This window comes from Pseudophryne corroboree, chromosome 7 (assembly GCF_028390025.1).
Source record: "Pseudophryne corroboree isolate aPseCor3 chromosome 7, aPseCor3.hap2, whole genome shotgun sequence".
In the NCBI taxonomy this organism is placed as follows: Eukaryota; Metazoa; Chordata; class Amphibia; order Anura; family Myobatrachidae; genus Pseudophryne; species Pseudophryne corroboree.
The window spans coordinates 269,409,788-269,434,501 of NC_086450.1; the positions used below are offsets into that span (position 1 = coordinate 269,409,788).

At 47.8% G+C, this 24,714-nt stretch overlaps 1 protein-coding gene across 2 annotated transcripts in view; it reads left to right on the plus strand.

Annotated features, from left to right (window-relative positions):
- Positions 1-24,714, plus strand: part of STK17B (serine/threonine kinase 17b) — a 301,296-nt gene that overhangs the window by 82,472 nt on the left and 194,110 nt on the right. For both annotated transcript variants that reach the window (XM_063934142.1, XM_063934141.1), the window contains exon 2: positions 12,583-12,701. In XM_063934142.1, coding sequence (XP_063790212.1) covers positions 12,592-12,701 — 110 coding nt within the window. In that variant the 5' untranslated portion in view covers positions 12,583-12,591. The remainder of the gene's footprint in view (positions 1-12,582; positions 12,702-24,714) is intronic.

Genomic DNA, 24,714 nt, shown 5'->3' on the forward strand with positions numbered 1-24,714 from the left:
GACCAGGCACACCTGGGAGAAATGTTGCAGGATTTAATGCACTGCATCTCCTTATGGTGATGTTTACTGGGGCCATTAATGCCAATTCCCATCTTGTAAACCTTGCTGATGAGACGTGTCTGGTTTGGGCAGAATTCAATAAGGCAGATACCGCATGCGGTGTATGGATTGTGAGGTTGTGGCCTAGCACGACATCTTCGCTTTTTGTCACTAGCAATGCTATCGCCGCAACGCTACGCAAGCATGTGGGGAGGGATCGCGCTACCGTGTCTAGCTGGGCGCTGTAGTATGCGACTGGCCTGCTGGCGTCACCGTGTTTTTGGGTTAGTACACCTGCTGCGCACCCAGCACTTTCTGTTCCGTATAGTTCAAAGGGTTTCCCATAGTCTGGCATACCTAGTGCTGGTGCCTGCGTTAGACACTGAGTCTCTCAAATGCTGTTTCAGATTCGTCTGTATGCGAAATCCGATCAGGTTTGTTTGAAGAGACCATTTCCTGCAGAGGTAGCGCCAATATGGAAAACCCTGGGATCCAATTACGGCAATACCCACACATTCCTAAAAACGTCCTGATCTGTTGTTGGGTTTGTGGCAGTGTCATGTCTCTAATGGCTTGGATTCTATCAGCGGTCAGGTGTCTCAGTCCTTGTGTTAGACAGTGTCCCAAATATTTTACCTTAGCTTGGCATAATTGCAACTTGTCTTTGGAAACCTTGTGACCTGTGTCTGAAAGATGAAACAGGAGCTGTTTCGTATCCTTCAGGGATGCCTCCAATGAATCAGAACACAGTAGTAGATCATCCACGTACTGTATCAACACTGATCCACTCTCCGGTTGGAAAGACTGTAAACAATCATGCAAAGCCTGAGAAAATATACTTGGACTATCTATGAAACCTTGGGGTAACCGAGTCCACGTGTATTGGACTCCTCTGTATGTGAATGCAAACAAATATTGGCTGTCAGGGTGCAGAGGTACCGAAAAGAATGCGGAGCAGAGGTCAATAACAGTGAAAAATTTGGCAGTGGGAGGAATTTGCATTAGGATGACAGCTGGATTAGGCACTACGGGGAACTGACTCTCAACTATTTTGTTAATCCCCCTTAGATCCTGCACTAGCCTGTAACCCCTCCCCCCACTCTTTTTAACAGGGAAGATGGGACTATTTGCCGTGCTGGACGTTCTTACTAGAATGCCCTGTTGTAGCAAGCGCTCTATTACTGGGAAAACTCCTAACTCCACCTCTGGCTTCAGAGGATACTGTGGGATTTTTGGAGCTATCCTACCATCTTTTACTTGTACAACTACTGGAGCTACGTTTGCCATTAATCCAGTGTCCTGTCCATCTTTTGTCCAAAGTGACTCTGGTATCTCAGATGTCATCTCTTCTACTTGGGATGGATTCCTATTTGTCATAATGGAATGTGACATTAATTTTGATGGGGAGTCTAACATGTCTCGTACTTCCTGAGCGTGATTCTCAGGGATGTCCAAGAATACACCTTCAGGAGTACAATAAATGACGCAACCCATTTTACATAGTAAGTCTCTTCCCAGGAGATTAGTTGGTGCCGATGCAGCCAGCAAAAAGGAATGCTTGGTATGCAAAGGCCCTATTGTAATCTCGGCTGGTTTGCTAACAGGGTAGTGCTGGACTACTCCTGTTACTCCCATGGCTGGAATTGTCCTACCAGTGGTTCTCATGCCCACTGTCGAATTTATCACTGACTTGGCCGCCCCTGTGTCTACAAGAAAGTTCAAAGTTTTACCAGCTACATTGATTGCAATCTCTGGTTCGCTTCCAAGACTAGCAATCAACCTAACTGGGTGCAGATTACAGGTATGGCCACACCCCTATTGGGTATGCTGACCTCCCTGAATCCCGTTGGCAGCAACTACTTGTGAGGGGGTTAGCTGGGAACTACCAGAGGCATGCCAATCTCTGTTCGGGGGATATCTTTTTGTTTCCCCTGTATGTGGCTCAAAACTCCGCCTCTGTGGACCCTGCTCCCAATGTCGTGTGTTGTGTTGTTGTCTAGGGGGTTGAAAAGATCTTTGTACATTCTTTGCTCTACATTCTCGTGCAAAGTGTCCCGGTCTGTTACAAGAAAAACATGTTATTACACTTGCCTTACCCACAGGATTCGGTGGTACATACGCAGGCTGCCTTGTGGTCAGCGCCTGTATACTTACGGACATCAACTTATCACTTTGCGATTCCCTGTGCCTAGTGATGTTTCTGTCGTGATCAATAGCAGCCTCTCTCAATGTGGACACTGACAGACCTCGCCAACATGGCTGCGTGGTCTGTACCCTAGCTTTTAATTTTTCTTTCAAACCATCCATCAGTACAGATACTGCTACTTCTCGATGGTTTGGGTTGGTCTTAATGTCTTCTATACCAGTGTACTTTGCCATTTCTAATAGTGCCCGGTGAAAATATTCTGTTGCCGTTTCGGACTCCTTTTGCTTAATGGAAAATATTTTGTTCCATTTAACAACGGCTGGGAAATACTCCTTTAGCTGTAAATTTATCCTTTTTACATTATCCTTGTTGTACATGTCTGTAAGCGGTACATCTTTATCCAATGCACAGTCAGCTAAAAATTGAGTTGCGTCAACATTGGAAGGTAAACAAGCTCTTAGCAGTATCTGCCAATCCTTGTTGTTGGGTTCTACAGTGTTACCTAGATCCCTGATGTATTTTTGGCTAGCAACTAAGTCCTTTCTGGGGTCAGGAAATTCGGACACTATTGTTCTTAATTCCATTCTGGAAAATGGAGTGTACATGGCAATGTTCCTTATGGGAGTGGCTCCAGACACATCTGTTTTTCCATTGGGAACTGCTATTACCCTTACAGGAGCAATTCTAACAGCCTCTTCCTGTGTAGATTCTACTGCTTGTTGTGGTACAATTGTTTCAGTGTAGTGCATGGTGCCGTACTTACCCGTTGACACGACCTCACCTATCCCTCCGCTAGGGGCTTTCACTAATCTCGTGGGTGTCGCGGTGCCTACTGTGGTCTCTGCTATGGTGGCTGCAAGAGAGAGAGCTGAAATTGTTGCTGAATCGTCTTCTTGATCACACTCCTGAGGAAGGTTCAAAACAGGGTACATCTTGCACGGGTTAATACTTGCATGAGTTATTTGGTTAACATCATTAACATTTACAAGGTTACTAAGAGTTTTTGTTTTATAACCCAGTGCGTTTCTCTCCGTAATCAACTTCTCTCCTGCAATGTATGGTGGAGGAGGAGCTGTGGCTATCCGCTTCCTGACTGCCCCAGATCCTGCCGCCAGAGCCAAACCTCTCTGTATCTCACCTTCCTGGTGCCATAACTGTAAATAATCATGATGCTGAATTCGTCTCTTTGCTGATTTTACGAGACATATCCTCCTCCTTAAATTTTGTAACACGTCTGGACTGAAGCTACCTATTCTTGGGAATTTGTCCCTGTCTTGTACAGTCATTCTCTCCCATTCATCACATAAAGATTCGGTGTGACTTCCATATTTTTCACACATTACATATCGTGCCGACCCAACTGGTCGGTTCACAGAATCAACCTGAACCAAGGTTGATCGCCCCCTACCTGAGCAACTGGCCCCCATAGTCTGCAGGTGTTGCTTAGTCCTCCTTGGATCTCTGTATCAAGGTTTTCAGCAAGCCTTTACAGACAACCAAATTACTCCACAGTAGGCCGGCGGTGGCGGTTTACCGAGTACCCCACTCACTCGCCCACCTCGACCAATACGACCTGATCACACCGACGTGGTGCTGGCGTACTCGATACAGGGCCCCTATGGAACCTTCAGTTTACTGGAACATATGAGGGTTACCCGCAGGACACTTACTCTTTCCAGTAAAGTTGGGGTTGTTAGATAGTTCCTGAGTGACCAGCGAACTTCCCTTCCAAAAATAAAAAATTACACAAATCACGTCAGAATGTACAAATAGCGTTTGTGACCACTTTACTCTAATGGTATTAGGTCAGATTACTAACTACTGCACACAATTACGTGCGGTCCAATCGTTCAGTACACAAGCACTACTTGTTATGTACTGAAAGATCAATGGAATCGATGTTTCCGGCCGCGATTCCTTCAGCAAGAGCTTGTATGGCCTATATGGGTTCTGCACCAACACCCCAGGCGTTGTGCCACTGGACTTTTATAGCGGACCTTTTACCTTACGACCTCCTGGTCTTGTTACCTTATGGTCCGCTATACTCTAATGCTCAAATATTATTTAACCAGGGATGCCTCCCTAGCCACCGTATATGTCACTTACACGTATGTCCCTTGACGAGTACCCGGCTTTCCTTTTGGTTCCACCTTAAAGTTGTATAAACTTATGTATACAAAACCACACTCACTCAACACATGTACACTTTGTTTCTATATCTATTTCTGCGCAGAAATTGTCTTCAGTCCAACAGTGTTACCAATTGGGAGCAGGATCTGTTAAACTAAATTTCAGATTTTTTTTTTTTTTCAAAAATAGATTTGCGTTATTTACCGCTTCGCGTTATCTACCGCTGTGCGTTACTTATCGCCTTTGCGCTAATTATCGCTTTGCGCTAATTCACCTTTTTCGTGACTTGAGCTACGTGAGCGTAACCGGACGCTACGTTGCGTAATGTACGCTGCGTGCGTCTGCCTTTTGGATTGCGTACGCTAGTCTTTGTTAGCGACACGTGTACGCAATGCAAAGATCCACCGTAACACAATATATACTTTTATCAATGTAAATGATCCCTGATCATCTACCGCAATCCACACTGACTGCCTTGTCTCCTAGACAAATCGTGTGTTGTTCTATACTTTAACTATTACCTCTACTATGAAATAACAGCAAATCTCTTTTTGCACTTTCTATCAACTATAAAACTTGGCAAACAGGAATAGTGATATACGAAATTGAAAAAGAAATGCAGATAAATGTATGCGTGCGTGTATACGCAAGACAGAAGAGAAATAAAACAGTTTTTTTTAAAAGACACAAGCGTTTTGTTCTTACTTCCGGTTCCCGGATTCCTTCAGCACTCTTTATCTAAGCGAAGCAGACGCTTATCCCGTCAGCACTGGGAGACAACCTCCCACCCTTTGCTGGGGGGATAATGTCTGCTGATCTACCTAGTGCAGATATGAGAAGGATAGGACGAGTCCCCAATTGACAATTCTAAATACTTTTGTCGTATAAACAACCCTTTATGAAGTCTAAGAACACTGTACGCTGTTTACTTAAGAAGTACCGTAACGATCGCTCAGCAGTAAGCGAGACGCTCAAGCGTCACGTTCGCTCACGGCCCAGTGATCACAGGACACGTTATTGGCTATGACTAGAGTTATGATTCGCTGTAGCGTAGCGTACGCTCGAGACCACGAGGAGGTCACCAGCGATGCAGACGCTCACAACGCTATACCTTTATGTCTAAACTTTATACCAATGAAATACACGGAATACCTTAATGTGAATACAGGGTGTAAGTGCAACCTTGTGTAACCTGACTAACTACAAAGCTGCTTGAGCGTCACCGACGCTCAAGTGAACACTTAACACTATAGAAAATACACAAATACTGGTTTAGGTTCCAAAGCCTATTAACTGTATTATATCTAATATATTTGAAAAAGGGGATAACAGTACAAATGATACACTACAATATAACAGAGACTTCCTAACCACAGAACTAAACAATAAATACAAAAAGACAATACTACACTGACCTAAATGCAATACAATACAATACTAGCCTAGTCTAGGGGAGATATGAGAGAACAGAACAGGGAGAGAGAGAGAGAGAGAGAGAGATGAGAGAAATTGGCTCACAGAAAGACAATGATTACGGAGAGAAACTTACGCACAAAGGGTAGGATCGATATCCAGCTCCCGGCTATCAGCAGATAACCGTTGATGAGAGAGTGAGAGCTGGATGTGGTCGGCCTGCCTATTTATGCCCCACACACAATGCAATCTCATGGTCCTACAATCCCATTGTCCATTGGCCGAAGGAATTCGGCCCTGCATCATAACAAAAGGTCATAGGGTGATTCATACAGGTGGGCTGTGACGATTTCCAACAGCTCAGGTGGGTGGGAAACTGGGTTTCCCGCCGCATACCTGAGTATGTGTAAATAATAGAAATGGACATAAACTTCTTATGTCCATAACTATTCGCACGAGAGATTAATACGCTCCAAACCAACACCGGAATATTACTAATTAAATACTCTTCCGATGGGTACCAAACACTGCTGTATGATTCCTGTCAGACCCTTCGTACAATACAAAGAGGGATTCCTTTAAACAGGGACCTTCTATTTTAACCAAACTTTCAGAATCTATTAAGGGGACCATGATCTACAAACTACATTAATTGTGAACATTTGTAACGAATGAGTCGCACGCTACGACTACATAAACTCTACCGTAAATACGCATACCGCGCCTGCGAGTGCACGCTATTGCGGGTATGCGCCTTCACGGGAGAGCGTACGCATGCGCAGCGCGGACCAGTGTGCGGTGCAAATATGGCAACGTGCATAGAGACATTTTTCTGACTTTGACAATTCTTACAATTTTGACTATATAGTTAAATTCGTAAGAAAAGTTAGTGCAGATCACAAGGTGAAAGTCACCTTGCGATCCTGATTCGATGCCGATGCGTGAACGGCATCGCAAGCATAGATAGTTTGTGCAGGCAAGTCAATTTTGACTATCTCTATAGAAGAGAGTCAAAATTGAAACTTGGCCAAAATCGCACATATTATCTCAAGCACTCTCATTATGTGCTTGCGATGCCGACCTAGCCCCTGTCGCATAGTGAGAATCGGGCATAGCCCGAATCTGACCGTGTGTATGGGCCTTAAATCTTCAGTGATAGTTAATACCCTGAGGTGAATAGGAAATTAGCAATAGCTGTGGTGGCTTACTTAAGCTCAGTCAATTTAAAACACAGATCTGAGTGTACAAAACAATCTAAAGAAGGTAATCTTGTAATGGAACAGTACATTATAGTTAAAACATTGTAAATATTAACTAATACATGTAATCTGACTCTCAGTGCCATAACAACATATACACTGGAGCTTATCATGTGGTGTAAAGACAGCCCAATTGTGGGTCTATTTACTAAGGCTTGAATGGAGGTAAAGTGCCAGCCAATCCACTCCTGTCATTTTTCAAACTCTGCCTCCAACATGGCAGTTAGGAGCTGATTGGCTGTTACTTTATCTCCATCCAAGCCTTAGTAAATAGACCCCTTAATTCTTAAACTTCTAAATCCTCCTCCTCCTCCTCCTCCTCCTCCTCCTCCTCCTCCTCCGTCGTCATCGTTCCGCAGGAGCCATGGGCACTCTTAAGACTTTCCAATGGGTGTGAACTGGCTCCTCCCTCTATGCCCCTCCTCCAGAACTCCGTTTTAGAAATGTGCCCAGGCAGACTGGATGCACTCTGAGGAGCTCTACTGAGTTTCTCTGAAAAGACTTATGTTAGGTTTTTTATTTTCAGGGAGAACTGCTGGCAATAGTCTCCCTGCTTCGTGGGACTGAGGGGGCAGAAGTAGGAACCAACTTCCTGAAGAGTTTCATGGCTCTGCTTCTGGCTGACAGGACACCATTAGCTCCTGAAGGGAACTGAATGCTAGCCGTGTCACTCCCACAGCACGCCGTCACCCCCCTCACAGAGCCAGAAGTCAGAAGACAAGTGAGTGTATGAAGACAGATCTTCAATCAAGCAAAGTGACGGCTGAGGTACAGCGCGGCTGGCGGGAGCGCAGCGCGCCATTGCTGCCCACACACACAGGCACTGCAGGGTGCATGGCGCTGGGGGGGGGGGGGGGGGCGGGGGGGGCGCCCTGGGCAGCAAATAACCTCATAAACTGGATAAAAGGGGGCATAAGATGCCAAGGCACAGCCCTACCCCTGCCAGTATAAATATTATGTGAAAAATCTCTGAGGAGAAACGCGCCATTGTGGGGGCGGAGCTTCCTCCTCAGGCAGCCAGCACACTGTTCAGCGCCATTTTCTCTCATTCACAGACTGCAGAGAAAAAGCTGGTGGTCCTCCACTTCTGACCAGTATCGGGGTGAAAAAAGGGGGGGCCTGGGTGCTTATACATATTGTGCACAATATAATAGCGCTTAAAGGTTTCTGTGTACGAAGTACGCGACACAGGGATTTTGTCTCTGTGTACAAAGTACGCGGCACAGGGATTTTTTTCTTTGTCGCTTGGCTGTGAACTGGCTGCTCCTAAACTGTGTCCCTCTGACAGATTTTACTGTGGGTCTGTCCCCTATAAGTCCCAGTGTATCTGTGAGTGTGTGTTGTACACGTGTGTAAGACATGTCTGAGGCAGGGAGTTCCTCCCCGGAGGAGGGCATTTTAGGGACACAGAGTTGTAATGTGGTGGCGCTGCCGGCACACCAAGCGCATGCATGGGTGAAAGAAATACGTGATAGTATGCAACATATCAATAGGAGATTAGATAAGTCTGAATCTCATGCTGAGTGCTGGAGAAAATCTGTGGAGGATGTGATTTTTCAGGGCTCTGTTCTTCCATCCGCAGGTGACCCCTCTGGGTCACATAAGAGACCATTTGCGAATATTGTGAATACTGACACGGACTCTGATTCTTGTGTCGACGATAGTGAATCCAGAGAAATAGATCATAAATTGGCGAAAAATATACAATATATGATTGTAGCCATAAGGGAAGTGCTGGAAGTCACAGAAGCCACTCCTGTACCTCAGGAGAAGGCTTATTTCTATAAAGAAAAGAAATCCAAGGTCACCTTCCCTCCTTCCCACGAGCTTAATACTCTCTTTTGAAGGGATGTGGGTGAATCCCGAAAATTTTTTTTCGTATTCCTAAGAGAATTCAGATAGCTTCTCCTTTTTTGGTGGAGGACAGGAAAAAATGGGGGTCACTCCCTGTGTTAGACAGTGCACTGTCCAGGTTGACAAAGAAGGTACATGCAGTCCTTTTGGCCCAATAAATACAAAAAAGCAAGAGGTTCCCCCTTCGTTGCAGGCAGGGGAAAGGGAAAGAAGTCCACAGCGGCTTCAGGTTCCCAGGAGCAGAAGTCTACCCCTACTTCTGCCAAATCTTCAGCATGACGCTGGGGCTCCTTTGCGGGAGGCCGCTCGGGTGGGGGCACGTCTCAAACCGTTCAGCCAAGGTTGGAGTCTGTCTGGCCTGGATCCCTCGGTGTTGCAAATAGTGTCCCAGGGATACAAGCTGGAGTTTCAAGACGTTCCCCCATGCCGATTTTTCAAATCGACCTTGCCAGCTTCTCTTCCGGAAAGGGAAGCCGTAACAGCGGCAATCCAAAAATTATGTCAGGATCAGGTCATAGTCCTGGTACCTTTGTCACAACAAGGGGAGGGGTTTTATTCAAGCCTTTTTGTAGTTCCGAAGCCGGACGGCTCGGTCAGACTGATCCTAAACCTAAAAAATCTGAATCTCTACTTGAAACGGTTCAAGTTCAAAATGGAATCACTGAGGGCAGTGATTTCCAGTCTGGAAGAGGGGGGACTACATGGTGTCTGTAGACATAAAGGATGCTTACCTGCATGTTCCCATTTATCCTCCTCACCAGGCTTATCTGAGATTTGTGGTTCAGGATTTGCATTACCAATTCTAGACGTTGCCTTTCGGGCTCTCCACGGCGCCGAGGGTATTCACCAAGGTGATGGCGGAGATGATGGTTCTCCTGCGTCAAAAAGGAGTCAATATAATCCCTTATCTAGATGATCTCCTGATAAAGGCGAGATCCAGGAAACAGTTGTTACTAAACATCACACTCTCCCTGTCGATACTCCCAACAACACGGTTGGATCATGAATTATCCAAAGTCACAGTTGGAACCGACGACAAGATTGTCTTTTCTCGGAATGATTCTGGACACAGAAGTTCAGAGAGTTTTTCTTCCGATAGAAAAGGCTTTGGAAATCCAGAAAATGGTCAAACAAATATTGAAGCCATCAAGTGTGTCAGTCCATCAGTACATTCGGTTGTTGGGGAAGATGGTGGTGGCCTATGAGGCCATACAGTTTGGCAGGTTCCATGCCAGAGTATTCCAATGGGATCTGTTGGACAAGTGGTCCGGTTCCCACCTACACATGCACCGAAAGATAATCCTGTCGTCAAAAACCAGGATTTTGCTCCGGTGGTGGCTACACAGCTCACCTACTAGAGGGACGCAGGTTCGGAATTCAGGACTGGCTCCTGGTAACCACGGATGCAAGTCTCTGAGGCTGGGGAGCTGTCACTCAGGGAGAAGACTTCCAAGGACGATGGTCAAGTCAGGAAGCCTGCCTTCACATAAACGTGCTGGAACTGAGAGCCATTTACAACTGCCTTCAACAAGCGGTACATCTTCTTCAAGACCGTCCCGTGCAGATCCAGTCGGACAATATAACAGCAGTCGCGTACATAAACAGGCAGGGTGGAACGAAAAGCAGAGCGGCAATGACAGAGGTGACAAAGATCCTCCTGTGTCGGCAATATTCATTCCGGGAGTAGACAACTGGGAAGCAGACTTCCTCAGCAGACACGATCTCCATCCAGGAGAATGGGGCCTCCACCAAGAAGTCTTCGCAGAGGTGACAAGTCTTTGGGGAGTTCCTCAAGTAGACATGATGGCATCTCGTCTCAACAAGAAGCTTCAGAAATATTGTTCCAGGTCGAGAGACCCTCAAGCAATAGCAGTGGATGCGCTGGTGGCCCAGTGGGTGTTCCGGTCGGTGTATGTCTTCCCTCCACTTCCGCTGATCCCCAAAAGTGCTCAGGATCATCAGAAGGACAAGAGTTCGTGCAATCTTCATTGCCCCAGACTGGCTAAGGAGGGCTTGGTACCCAGATCTTCAGGAGTTGCTCCTAGAAAATCCTCGGCCTCTTCCTCTTCAAGGACGTGCTAAAGCAGGGGCCGTGCATGTATCAAGACTTACCGCGGCTACGTTTGATGGCATGGCTGTTGAGCGCCGGATCCTAGCCTGAAAGGGTATTCCCAAGTAAGTCATCCCCACTCTTATTCAGGCCAGGAAGGGAGTAATGTCGAAACATTACCACCGTATTTGGAGAAAGTATGTATCTTGGTGTGCATCTAAGAAGGCTCCTACGGAAGAGTTTCACTTGGGACGTTTTCTCCATTTTCTACAGGCTCGTGTGGAGGCGGGCCTCAGATTGGGATCAATCAAGGTCCAGATTTCGGCCTTGTCGGTGTTCTTCCAGAAACAATTGGCCTCTCTCTTCCAGAGGTTCAGACCTTCGTAAAAGGGGTTCTACACATCCAGCCTCCATTTGTGCCTCCGGTGGCACCATGGGACCTTAATGTGGTGTGCCAGTTCCTCCAATCGGACTGGTTTGAGCCTCTACAGGAGATAGAGTTGAAGTTTCCCACTTGGAAAGTGGTGATGCTTTTAGCATTGGCATCTGCACGGCGGGTGTCAGAGTTGGGGGGCCTTGTCTCACAAGAGCCCTTACCTAATCTTTCATGAAGATAGGGCAGAGTTGCAAACTCGTCAACATTTTCTTCCAAAGGTGGTTTCTTCTTTCCACATAAACCAGCCTATTGTGGTGCCAGTAGTTACTGATACGTTCACAGATTCAAAGTCCCTAGATGTGGTTAGGGCTTTGAAAATGTATGTCGCTAGAACAGCTCATATACGGAAAACAGTCGTTGTTTGTCCTGTATACTCCCAATAAAATTGGGTGTCCTGCTTCCAAGCAGACTATTGCGCGTTGGATTAGAAGTATGATTCAGCAAGCTCATACTACGGCTGGATTGCCATTACCGACGTCGGTGAAGGCCCATTCCACTAGGAAGGTGGGCTCATCCTGGGCGGCTGCCCGGGGGGGTCTCGGCATTGCAGCTTTGCCAAGCAGCTACTTGGTCGGGGTCAAACACATTTGCTAAATTCTACAAGTTTGACACCTTGGCCGATGAAGACCTCAAGTTCGGTCAATCGGTGCTGCAGGGTCATCCGCACTCTCTCCCGCCTGTACTGGAGCTTTGGTATAAACCCCATGGTCATGAAGTGGACCCCAGCATCCTCTAAGACGTATGAGAAAACAGGATTTTAATACCTACCGGTAAATCCTTTTCTCCTAGTCCGTAGAGAATGCTGGGTGCCCGTCCCAGTGCGTACTTTACCTGCAGTTTAGTTATTAGAGTTACACAAGTTGTGTTATCTTAGTTTCAGCTTGTTTCTGCAATTGGTTCATGCCTGTTGGCGTGTGTTCTGTTGAATGCCATGTTGTGCGGCATGGTTGAGGTGTGAGCTGGTATGTATCTCACCACTAGTTTAAAGTAAATCCTTTCTTCGAAATGTCCGTCTCCCTGGGCACAGTTCCTATAACTGAGGTCTGGAGGAGGGGCATAGAGGGAGGAGCCAGTTCACACCCATTGGAAAGTCTTAAGAGTGCCCATGGCTCCTGCGGAACCGTCTATACCCCATGGTCATTAAGTGGACCCCAGCATCCTCTACGGACTAGGAGAAAAGGATTTACCGCTAGGTATTAAAATCCTGTTATTTACAGTACATTGCATTAAACCAAATGGTATTGTATCATTGCAGGTCACAAGTATGCTGAGATATAGAAATGCCCAGGACTGTTTATATGCCACAATTCAGACGTTGATCAAGGCTGAAAACTTTCACAGTTCATACTCTGTTGAAACAAATACACTGGGCAGGTAAGAATCAGTCTATATTTACTGTACTGTAGATGATGATTTTTGTTGTCCTCTGACCAGTTTAACAAAAGAAAAAAAGCTGCTTTTTGTGGGTTTTATATACTGTAAGTACTATCTGGACTGACTTTAAAAGGTCTTCAAACGCTAATCTGTGTGCCTGTTCTGATTAATCTTTGTATTGCCTGCTTTCTGCGAGCTCCATGTGTGCTGTTAATAATTCAGTATAAGTTTCTTACAGGGGCACTTCCTGTTCTTCTCATCCTAGTAAGAGGTAGTAGAGCTGTAACCAGGTTCTCATTTGTAAAACTGAAACCCTGTGTCTTTCACTGTTCTCAGTTACTGACTTATAGTTTGGGGGGGGGGGGGGGGGGGAGTTTCTGCAGCGGGGTACACTGGTATTCCACAGGGAATAGCATCTGGGTGTAGAGTTGGATCTTGATCCGAGGCACCAACAGGCTAAAGCTTCTACACTGGGCAGCCCTGAAAAGAGCTTTTATGAAGAAAGAAGACTTCAGGGGCCACAGCACAGGCACTTAAAAGTGCTATATGTCAGTTTGACATATCATGCTGCTGCTCCCTCACCTCCCCCAGCGGCACTGTATACTCCCGTGCCCTGCTTACAGCGGAGGCGCTCCGGTCCCTTCAGGCACACATAACGCCGCTGCTCTCCGGGATCGCGTGGCCGCATCATCGCGATCCGTCTCCGGCGACGGACTGCCCCGCTGGCATGGACACTGTGGCCATGCAGGGACCCCACTATATCCACCAGGGCAAGGGGTACAGGTCGGCCATTTACTGCAAATGTTCCCGCTCTGGAGCTGCTTCTCTCTCTCTCTCTCCCTCACTCCCTGTTAGCGTTTCGGCGCCATTACATAGAGCTGTGCTGATTCTGGGACACTTAAGTATTCTACATGTCGTTTAGACCGTGTTGGTTAAGAAAAAGTGCATAAGTACAGGGATATTTAGTACAAGTACCCGGTGATATACATACAGTACTTTACTGTGCATTGTTATATCTGTATTCATACATAGCTTTACTTAGTTTCTCTTACGTCCTAGATGATGCTGGAGTCAACATTAGTACCATGGGGTATAGACGGATCCACCAGGAGCCATTGGCACTTTAAGAGTTTCAGAGTGTGGGCTGGCTCCTTCCTCTATGCCCTCCTACCAGACTCAGTTTAGAAAATGTGCGCGGAGGAGCCGGTCACAGCTAGGGGAGCTCTCCTGAGTTTTACTGGTAAATGTTTTTTTTTTTTTTTTTAGAGTTTATTATTTTACAGGGAGTCTGCTGGCAACAGCCTCCCTGCAGCGATGGACTAAGGGGGGAGCAGTGTCCGCCCTGCGGGGTCTGAGCCCCTGTCTCCGCTGACTGGACACTGAGCTCCATAGGGGTCTGATCATTCTACGCCTCAGGGGACTGCTTGCCCCAGCATCATGTCGCAACCCCCTTGCAGAGCTGAAGAATCGGTGGCGAGTGAGACACCGACCCCCCTAGCAAGCGGGGGGTCGGTGTGAAGATGGCGGCACAGGGTAGGAGCGCAGTATTAACTGCGCTCTTGGGATGGCTCAGCGGTACATGGTGCGGCGCTGTGAGGGGCGCCCTGAGCCAGCACGACACCCTACATTGGTCCAGAAGCCTGTCGGGTTCCCGGATCTCAGCCAGCACTAATTCCTCAGGCCAGTATAATCCATGAAGAGCGGGAAGACAGTGCAATTAAGGGGGCGGAGCTTCTCAGAGCGGACCCAGCAGCATTTCAGCGCCATTTGCCTGCTGCCTGCACAGCACTGAGAAGGAAAATCAGGTCCCTCCACAGCAACTCCAGCCATCTGTAAACGGTGGGGGGGTAAAAGCGCTGTGTGTGGGTTTGCTCCAATCTCTGTGTGTGTCTCTTGCCATTCTTGAGGGGGGAAACTCTGTCGGCCCTCTGTGTGTGTGTGTGTGTGTGTGTGTGTGTGTGTGTGTGTGTATAGAGTGTTTGACGGTCTCCTTTAGTTATGTCCAGGGACACTGTGTCATATGCTGCAGCAGATTGGTCCTCCCAGGATAATCCCATTCCATGTAATCAGGAAAGCACTGGTTTAGCACAGATACCAGCAAGGGAGCCTGAGTGGTTTTCCTCTATCAAATCTTGGATTTCTCAGATTTCTGACAGGGTTGCGAGTAATGAATCTGCAACCCAGGTATTGCAGAGCTCTATGGCAGTATGGTCGGTGTCTGGTACCTCAGGATGCTCCGCTATATGCCCCCATAAGCGTGCGCTAGTGCATGTCACACAAGACAACACTGATACCGATTCTGACACCACAGACGGTGATGGGGATGTTTTGCGGGGGTCCACATCTCTTGCGAAGGGGGTGCAATTGATAGAGGCTATTGGGGATGTGTTGAATATTAATGATACCACACCTGAGCAGGTTGAGGAGGCCTTTTTCACTGAATATAAAAAAGCCTCGCTAACCTTCCCTGTATCAAAGGAATTGAATGCTATATTTGAGAAAACATGGGAAAACCCTGAGAAAAAGGGTACAGGTGGCGTTTCCTTTCCCTGAGGAGGATAGAAAAAAATGCGAAAACCTGCCGATTGTTGACGCATCTGTGTCCAGACTCTCAAAGAAGGTGGTTTTGCCTGTTCCAGGATCTACCGCCTTAAAGGAGCCGGCTGATCGAAAAATTGCTAACACACTTAAATCAATGTACACTGCTTCAGAGGCCATATTGCATCCCACTATTGCTAGTGCATGGATTGCAAAGGCTATAGTAAAGTGGTCGGCTACCTTACTTGAGGATTTGGATATGATGGATAAGGATGATGTTGCATTATTTTTACACAACATACATGATTCAGCAGGTTTTATGGTAGAATCCATGAAAGTCTTGGGTTCCATGGCTGCGGGAATATCTTCCATGTCTGTTTCAGCTCGTCGGGGACTGTGACTGCGCCAGTGGTCGGCCGACGCGGAATCCAGAAGAAGTGTGGAGTCCCTACCTTATACAGGTCAGGCTCTCTTTGGTGAAGCTCTAGACGCGTGGATATCCACGGCTACAGCGGGTAAGTCTCCGTTTCTTCCCTCAGCAGCAGCTGCTCCGAAGAAATTCTTCTCTTCATCTGCATCAGTCCTTTCGGCCTAACAAGCTTAGAAAGGCCAGACTGTCCACCCCAAAGTCCTCCGCATGACGGTGGACCTCGCGGCCTGGAGGTGGGGCCGGTGGGAGCGAGACTCTGATACTTCAGTCACGTCTGGGTATCGTCGGCCTGGATCCCTGGGTGATTGAAATTCCAGCCTGTATCCCTGGGATACAATATCGAAGTCTCCCTCCTCATCGTTTTTTCAAATCAGGCTTACCAGCTCTGTTGGCCGACAGCACTGTACTACAAGAAGCTGTCCAAAAGTTGGTGGAGGCACAGGTCATTGTGACAGTTCCTCCTCTTGTACAGGCCACAGGTTGCTATTCGAACCTTTTTCGTGGTACCGAAATCGGATGGTTCGGTCAGGCCCATACTGAACCTAAGATCTTTGAACCCCTTTTTTCTCTAACGTCCTAAGTGGATGCTGGGGACTCCGTAAGGACCATGGGGAATAGCGGCTCCGCAGGAGACTGGGCACATCTAAAGAAAGCTTTAGGACTAACTGGTGTGCACTGGCTCCTCCCCCTATGACCCTCCTCCAAGCCTCAGTTAGATTTCTGTGCCCGACGAGAAGGGTGCACACTAGGGGCTCTCCTGAGCTTCTTAGTGAAAGTTTTAGTTTAGGTTTGTTATTTTCAGTGAGACCTGCTGGCAACAGGCTCACTGCATCGAGGGACTAAGGGGAGAAGAAGCGAACTCACCTGAGTGCAGAGTGGATTGGGCTTCTTGGCTACTGGACATTAGCTCCAGAGGGACGATCACAGGCCCAGCCTGGATGGGTCCCGGAGCCGCGCCGCCGGCCCCCTTACAGAGCCAGAAGAGCGAAGAGGTCCGGAAAAATCGGCGGCAGAAGACGTTCCTGTCTTCAATAAGGTAGCGCACAGCACTGCAGCTGTGCGCCATTGCTCTCAGCACACTTCATACTCCGGTCACTGAGGGTGCAGGGCGCTGGGGGGGGGCGCCCTGAGACGCAATAAAACATGATAAAAATACCTTACATGGCAAAAAATACATCACATATAGCTCCTGGGCTATATGGATGCATTTAACCCCTGCCAGAATATACAGAAAAACGGGTGATAGGCTCCGCCCCCTTTTCGGCGGCCTTATCTCCTCAGCACACTGGCGCCATTTTCCCTCACAGCTCAGTTGGAGGGAAGCTCCCTGGCTCTTCCCTGCAGTCACTACACTACAGAAAGGGTTAAAAAAAGAGAGGGGGGCACTAATTAGGCGCAGTATTAAAACATACAGCAGCTATAAGGGGAAAAACACTTATATAAGGTTATCCCTGTATATATATATATATAGCGCTCTGGTGTGTGCTGGCATACTCTCCCTCTGTCTCCCCAAAGGGCTAGTGGGGTCCTGTCCTCCATCAGAGCATTCCCTGTGTGTGTGCTGTGTGTCGGTACGTTTGTGTCGACATGTATGAGGAGAAAAATGATGTGGAGACGGAGCAGAGTGTCTGTAACAAGTGATGTCACCACCTAGGGGGTCGACACCTGAGTGGATGTACTGTTGAGAATTACGTGACAGTGTCAGCTCTATATAAAAAAAAAAACAGTGGTTGACATGAGACAGCCGGCAACTCAGCTTGTGCCTGTCCAGACGTCTCATAGGCCGTCAGGGGCTCTAAAGCTCCCGTTACCTCAGATGGCAGATACAGACGCCGACACGGATACTGACTTCTGTGTCGACGGTGAAGAGACAACCGTGATTTCCAGTAGGGCCACACGTTACATGATTGAGACAATGAAAAATGTTTTATACATTTCTGATAATACGAGTACCACCAAAAAGGGGTATTATGTTCGGTGAGGGAAAAACTACCTGTAGTTTTCCTGAATCTGAGAAATAAAATGAGGTGTGTGATGATGCGTGGGTTTCCCCCCGATAACAATTGATAATTTCTTAAAAAGTATTGGTGTATACCCTTTCCCGCCAGAGGTTAGGGTGCGTTGGGAAACACCCCCTAGGGGGGATAAGGCGCTCACACGCTTGTAAGAACAAGGGCTCTACCCTCTCATGAGATGGCCGCCCTTAAGGATCCTGCTGATAGAAAGCAGGAGGGTATCCAAAAATGTATTCACACACATACTGGTGTTATACTGCGACCAGAAATCGCCTCAGCCTGGAGGTGCAGTGCTGGGTTGGCATGGTCGGATTCACTGACTGGAAATATTGATATCCTAGATAAGGATAGTATATTATTGCCTATAGAGCATTTAAAAGATGCATTTCTATATATGCATGATGCACAGCGGAATATTTGCCGACTGGCATCAAGTATAAGTGCGTTTGTCCAATTCTACCAGTAAAATGGTCAGGTGATGCGGATTCCAAACGGCATTGGGAAGTATTGCTTTTGAAAAGGGACATTTGGGGTCGGTCTTTTAGACCTGGTGGCCACGGCAACAACTGGGAAATCCACGTTTGTACCCCAGGTCGCCTCTCAAAATAAGACGCCGTATTATCAGGCGCAGTCCTTTGTTGGCAAGCGGACAAAAGGTTCCTCTTTTCTGCTAGTGACAGAGGGAGAGGAAAAAGGCTGAAGAGATTAGCCAGTTCCCAGGAACAGAAACCCTTTCCCGCCTCTGCCAAGCCCTCAGTATGACGCTAGGGCCTTACAAGCTCAGGCACGGTGGGGGCCCGTTCTCAATGAATTTCAGTGCGCAGTGGGCTCACTCGCAAAGTAGACCCCTGGATCCTTCAGGTAATATCTCAAGGGTACATATTGGAATTCGAGACGTCTCCCCCTCGCCGTTTCCAAAAGTCGGCTTTACCGACGTCTCCCTCTGACAGGGAGGCAGTTTTGGAAGCCATTCACAAGCTGTATTCCCAGCAGGTGATAATCAAGGTACCCCTCCTGCAACAGGGAACGGGGTATTATTCCACACTATTGTGGTACCGAAGCCAGACGGCTCGGTGAGACCGATTCTAGATCTAAATCTAAAATCTTTGAACACTTACATACAGAGGTTCAAATTCAAGATTGAGTCACTCAGAGCAGTGATTGCGAACCTGGAAGAAGGGGACTACATGATGTCTCGGGACATCAAGGATGCTTACCTTCATGTCAAAATTTACCCTTCTCACCAAGGGTACCTCAGGTTATGGTACAGAACTGTCACTATCCGTTCAGACGCTGCCGTAGGGATGGTCCACGGCACCCCGGGTCTTTACCAAGGTAATGGCCGAAATGATATCCCTTCGAAGGAAGGAAATTTTAGTTATCCCTTACTTGGACGATTCCCTGATAAGGGTAAGATCCAGGGAACAGTTGGAAGTCGGTGTAGCACTATCTCAGGTAGTGTTGCGGCAGCACGATTGGATTCTCAATATTCCAAAATCGCAGCTGGTTCCGACGACTTGTCTTCTGTTTCCTAGGGATGTTCCTGGACACAGTCCAGAAAAAAGGTGTTTCTCCCGGAAGAGAAAGCCAGGGAGTTATCCGAGCTAGTCAGGAACCTCCTAAAACCGAACCAAGTCTCAGTGCATCAATGCACAAGGGTTCTGGGTAAAAATGGTGGCTTCCTACGAAGCAATCCCATTCGTTAGATTCCACGCAAGAACTTTCCAGTGGAACCTACTGGACAAATGGTCCGGGTCGCATTTTCAGATGCATCAGCGGATAACCCTGTCACCAAGGACAAGGGTATCCATCCTGTGGTGGTTGCAGAGTGCTCATCTTCTAGAGGGCCGCAGATTCGGCATTCAGGACTGGGTCCTGGTGACCACGGATGCCAGCCTGCGAGGCTGCGGAGCAGTCACACAGGGAAGGAATATCCAGGGCTTAGGGTCAAGCCTGGATACATCACTTCACATAAATATCCTGAAGCTAAGGGACATTTACAATGCTCTAAGCTTAGCAAGACCTCTGCTTCAAGGTCAGCCGGTGTTGATCCAGTCGGACAACATCATGGCAGTCACCCACGTAAACAGACAGGGTGGCACAAGAAGCAGGAGGGCAATGGCAGAAGCTGCAGGGATTCTTCGCTGGGCGGAAAATCATGTGATAGCACTGTCAACAGTATTCATTCCGGGAGTGGACAACTGGGAAGCAGACTTCCTCAGCACGACCTCCACCCGGGAGAGTGGGGACTTCACCCAGAAGTCGTCCACATGATTAAAAAACTCGACAGGTATTGCGCCAGGTCAAGAGACCCTCAGGCAATAGTTGTAGACGCTCTGGTAACACCGTGGGTGTACCAGTCAGTGTATGTGTTCCCTCCTCTGCCTCTCATACCCAAGGTACTGAGATTGATAAGATGGAGAGGAGAAAGCACTATATTCGTGGCACCGGATTGGCCAAGAAGGACTTGGTAACCGGAACTTCAAGAGATGCTCACGGAGGATCCGTGGCCTCTACCTCTAAGAAGGGACCTGCTCCAGCAAGGACCCTGTCTGTTCCAAGACTTACCGCGGCTGCGTTTGACGGCATGCCGGTTGAACACCGGATCCTGAAGGAAAAAAAAGGCATTCCGGATGAAGTCATCCATATCCTGATCTAAAGCCAGGAAGGATGTAACCGCAAAAACATTATCACCGCAATTGGCGAAAATATGTTGCGTAGTGCGAGGCCAGTAAGGCCCGACGGAGGAAATTCAACTGGGTCGATTCCTACATTTCCTGCAAACAGGAGTGTCTATGGGCCTGAAATTGGGGTCCATTAAGGTTCAGATTTCGGCCCTGTCAATTTTCTTCCAAAAAAGAACTAGCTTCAGTCCCTGAAGTTTAGACGTTTGTAAAAGGGGTACTGCATATACAGCCTCCTTTTGTGCCTCCAGTGGCAATTTGGGATCTCAATGTAGTTTGGGTTCCAAAAGTCACATTGGTTTGAACAACTTAAATCTGTGGAGTTAAAATATCTCACATGGAAAGTGGTCATGCTGTTGGCCCTGGCCTGGGCCTGGCGCGTGTCAGAATTGGTGGCTTTATCCTGTAAAAGCCCTTACCTGATTTTCCATTCGGACAGGGCGGAATTGAGGACTCGTCCTCAGTTTCTCCCTAAGGTGGTTCCAGCGTTTTCACCTGAACCAACCTATTGTGCCTGCGGCTACTAGGGACTTGGAGGAATCCAAGTTGCTGGATGTTGTCAGGGCCCTGAAAATATTTCCAGGACGGCTGGAGTCAGGAAATCTGACTCGCTGTTTATCCTGTATGCACCCAACAAGCTGGGTGCTCCTGCTTCTAAGCAGACTATTGCTCGTTGGATTTGTAGTACAATTCAGCTTGCACATTCTGTGGCAGGCCTGCCACAGCTAAAATCTGTAAAAGCCCGTTCCACAAGGAAAGTGGGCTCATCTTGGGCGGCTGCCCGAGGGGTCTCGGCTTTACAACTTTGCCGAGCAGCTACTTGGTCAGGGGCAAACACGTTTGCTAAATTCTACAAATTTGATACCCTGGCTGAGGAGGACCTGGAGTTCTCTCATTCGGTGCTGCAGAGTCATCCGCACACTCCCGCCCGTTTGGGAGCTTTGGTATAATCCCCATGGTCCTTACGGAGTACCCAGCATCCACTTAGGACGTTAGAATTATCGGTAAGTAAATTCTTATTTTCTCTATTTCTCATAGTCCGTAGTGGATGCTGGGCGCCCATCCCAAGTGCGGATTGTCTGCAATACTTGTACATAGTTATTGTTACAAAAATCGGGTATATATTTTTGGTAGCCATCTTTTCAGAGGCTCCTCTGTTATCATACTGTTAACTGGGTTCAGATCACAAGTTATACGGTGTGATTGGTGTGGCTGGTATGAGTCTTACCCGGGATTCAAAATCCTTCCTTATTGTGTACGCTCGTCCGGGCACAGTATCCTAACTGAGGCTTGGAGGAGGGTCATAGGGGGAGGAGCCAGTGCACACCAGTTAGTCCTAAAGCTTTCTTTAGATGTGCCCAGTCTCCTGCGGAGCCGCTATTCCCCATGGTCCTTACGGAGTCCCCAGCATCCACTACGGACTATGAGAAATAGAATTATCGGTAAGTAAATTCTTATTTTCATACGTCCTAGAGGATTCTGGGGACTCCGTAAGGACCATGGGGTATAGAAGGGATCCGCAGGAGACATGGGCACACTATAAGACTTTGAATGGGTGTGAACTGGCTCCTCCCTCTATGCCCCTCCTCCAGACCTCAGTTAGACTCTGTGCCTAGGAGTGACTGGACACACACTAGGGGAGCTCTACAGAGTTTCTCTAAAGACTTTATTGTTAGGTTTTTTATTTTCAGGGTGACCTGCTGGCTACAGGCTCCCTGCATCGTGGGACTGAGGGGAGAGAAGTCAGACCTACTTCTTCTTAGTTAAGGGCTCTGCTTCTTAGGCTACTGGACACCATTAGCTCCAGAGGGTTCGATCACTTGGTTCACCTAGCTGCTTGTTCCCGGAGCCGTGCCGTCACCCTCCTCACAGAAGCAAGAAGAATGAAGCCGGGTGAGTATGAGAAGAACAGAAGACATCAGACGGCAGAAGACTTCAGTAACGGAGGTAAGTGCAGCGGTAGCGCTGCGCTCCATGCTCCCACACACAACGGCAGTCACAGGGCGCTGGGGGGGAGCGCCCTGGGCAGCAGTTACGGAGTGTCTCTTTTTCACTGGCATGAAGTCATATTCGGGCCCCGGCACCGGGTACATTACCCCCGCCAGTGTACAGCAGCGATCGCACTGAGCGCCATTGCCCCCACTCTCTCACCAGCGGTTACATGGGTGCAGGGCGCCCTGGACAGATATATAGATAGAGATAGATACATTATATATATATATATATATATATATAATATATATATATATATGTATATATAGTGGAAAGGAAATCAGCGGCACTCAGCAGACTGTTGTAAAGTAAAAAAGTCTTTAATCCGTGTACCATTTGTCCCTGAAGACTGAAGACGGGGCGCAGTCCCCGAAACGGCGTAGGACCGGATTAAAGACTTTTTACTTTACAACAGTCTGCTGAGTGCCGCTGATTTCCTTTCCACTATATCGGATCTTGCCTTTGATCCTCAGAGGGCACCGCAGCAAGTAACTATACCCCTACTAGAGAGTGCCGAACCACAACCGCTATATATATATATATATATATATATATATATATATATATATATATATATATATATATATATATATATATATATATGTGGATTGGAAGAAGGCGGCACTCAGTCAGACTATCAATGAAAAATGTGGGTCATTTATTTAGACCAAATAGGCCGACATGTTTCGGGGTGAACCCCCGTCCTCAGGGCCAAATACAGCAAAAGAACAGAACACGTGAAATAACATACATAAATACCGACATCCATTAAACCTAAACATACTCACCTGTTCGTCGGCGCCGCCGCCAGCCCCACCGCCACGCTGGCCTCCGCATCATGGAATGATGACGTACAGCGTCGCGAAGCGATGACGCGACGGGAGAGCCAGCCGAACAGGGGAGTAACCATGGCGACCGCCAGGCGCGTCCCGGAGGCGCCACTGCAGCAATCATCCTGTGGTGATGATACACCTGAAGGTGCAATACAAACGTTTAAAAAACACATACAAGAAATTGACAAGTAATGTTAAACACTTCTGGAATCAATACATAGACATATGAGCACAGAACAATATTAAGGCTTATACAATCTTTCAAATTTGCCCAAATAGGGCTACTTACTTAAAGAAAGCATTGGAGACTCATGTTTTCATTTAACCCCCTGGGTGCTAGTGTACCCAGAGAGAAAATCCAACGTGTCTCCTTTTGTAATAAACGTCTGCCTCTATCGCCACCTCTACTAGAAATAGGAACATGATCAATCAGAGTAGCACGTATGCTGGCTACCCCATGCTTGGCATGTAAACAATGCCGAGCAAATGGCTGCTAAATTTACAATATACAGTGTTCGCAAAAACGCGCTGTAGCGCGTATTTTACTCAATATCAAGGACCAGGGACTCGCTTTTTCAAAATGGGTGGGTCCCTAGGGAGGCGCTTTACTGGGATTGGTTACAGGTTTAATAATTGAGGTCTCACTTGCTCGACTGCACAGTGTACTATAAAAGTGGAGGAGGAGCAGCCGGGCAAGGGAGGTGTCAATCATTAAACATGTAGCCAATCCCTGTGGAGCGCTTCCCCAGGGACCCACCCATTCTGAAAGACGTACATATGCTGTCAGGAAGGAGCCGCGTTCTGCCGCCATCCGACCATCCCTATTTCCTCCCGCAGCAAGCTGCTGGAATCCCGATTTCTGTGGTCTCTGTGCTGCCCCGCAGTTTTACACATACCGCGCTACTGAGTGTTACCGGCGGAGGGAAGCTGGGAGAGTGGGAGTAGAGAGTGATCTGAGCCGCATACCTCATTGTAGACTGCGTGTTCACACACACAGGCATCTGATTCGGACCGACCAGCGGAGCCTGAGCAGTGACAGTATTGTATCAGACAGAGGCAGCTAAGCCTGCTGATACATGTCACCAGGGGTTAAAGTGGGGGGGAACGAGGTGGAACCGAGTTCCACCACCTGTAATGGTAGGGGGAACTAGTTCCACCATCTCCATTGCCCTGCATAGTAATTCCAACAGAAAAGCCCACCCCATCATCTGCGTCAATCGATGATACAGGCGGCACTAGTATTGCTGATGAGCTGGAGCTACCTACTCCTTCCTCAGGTCCTAGTGCCTCCATGGTCCTCCATGAGTTCCACCACCTCACCAGGACCACTTTAAGCCCTGCATGTCACTGATGCTCTATAGCAGGGCTGGGTTCCGCAGTGATTGCACATAAACTACAGATCTTGATAGCCTGTGCTGCCGGGAGCCAAACAGCTGAACACACGGCACTCTGTTGGGGGGGGGGGCGGAGCCAAGCTGGGCAGCCAGCAACCAAGTGCAGAGAGCCTCAGCTGCGGGAGAT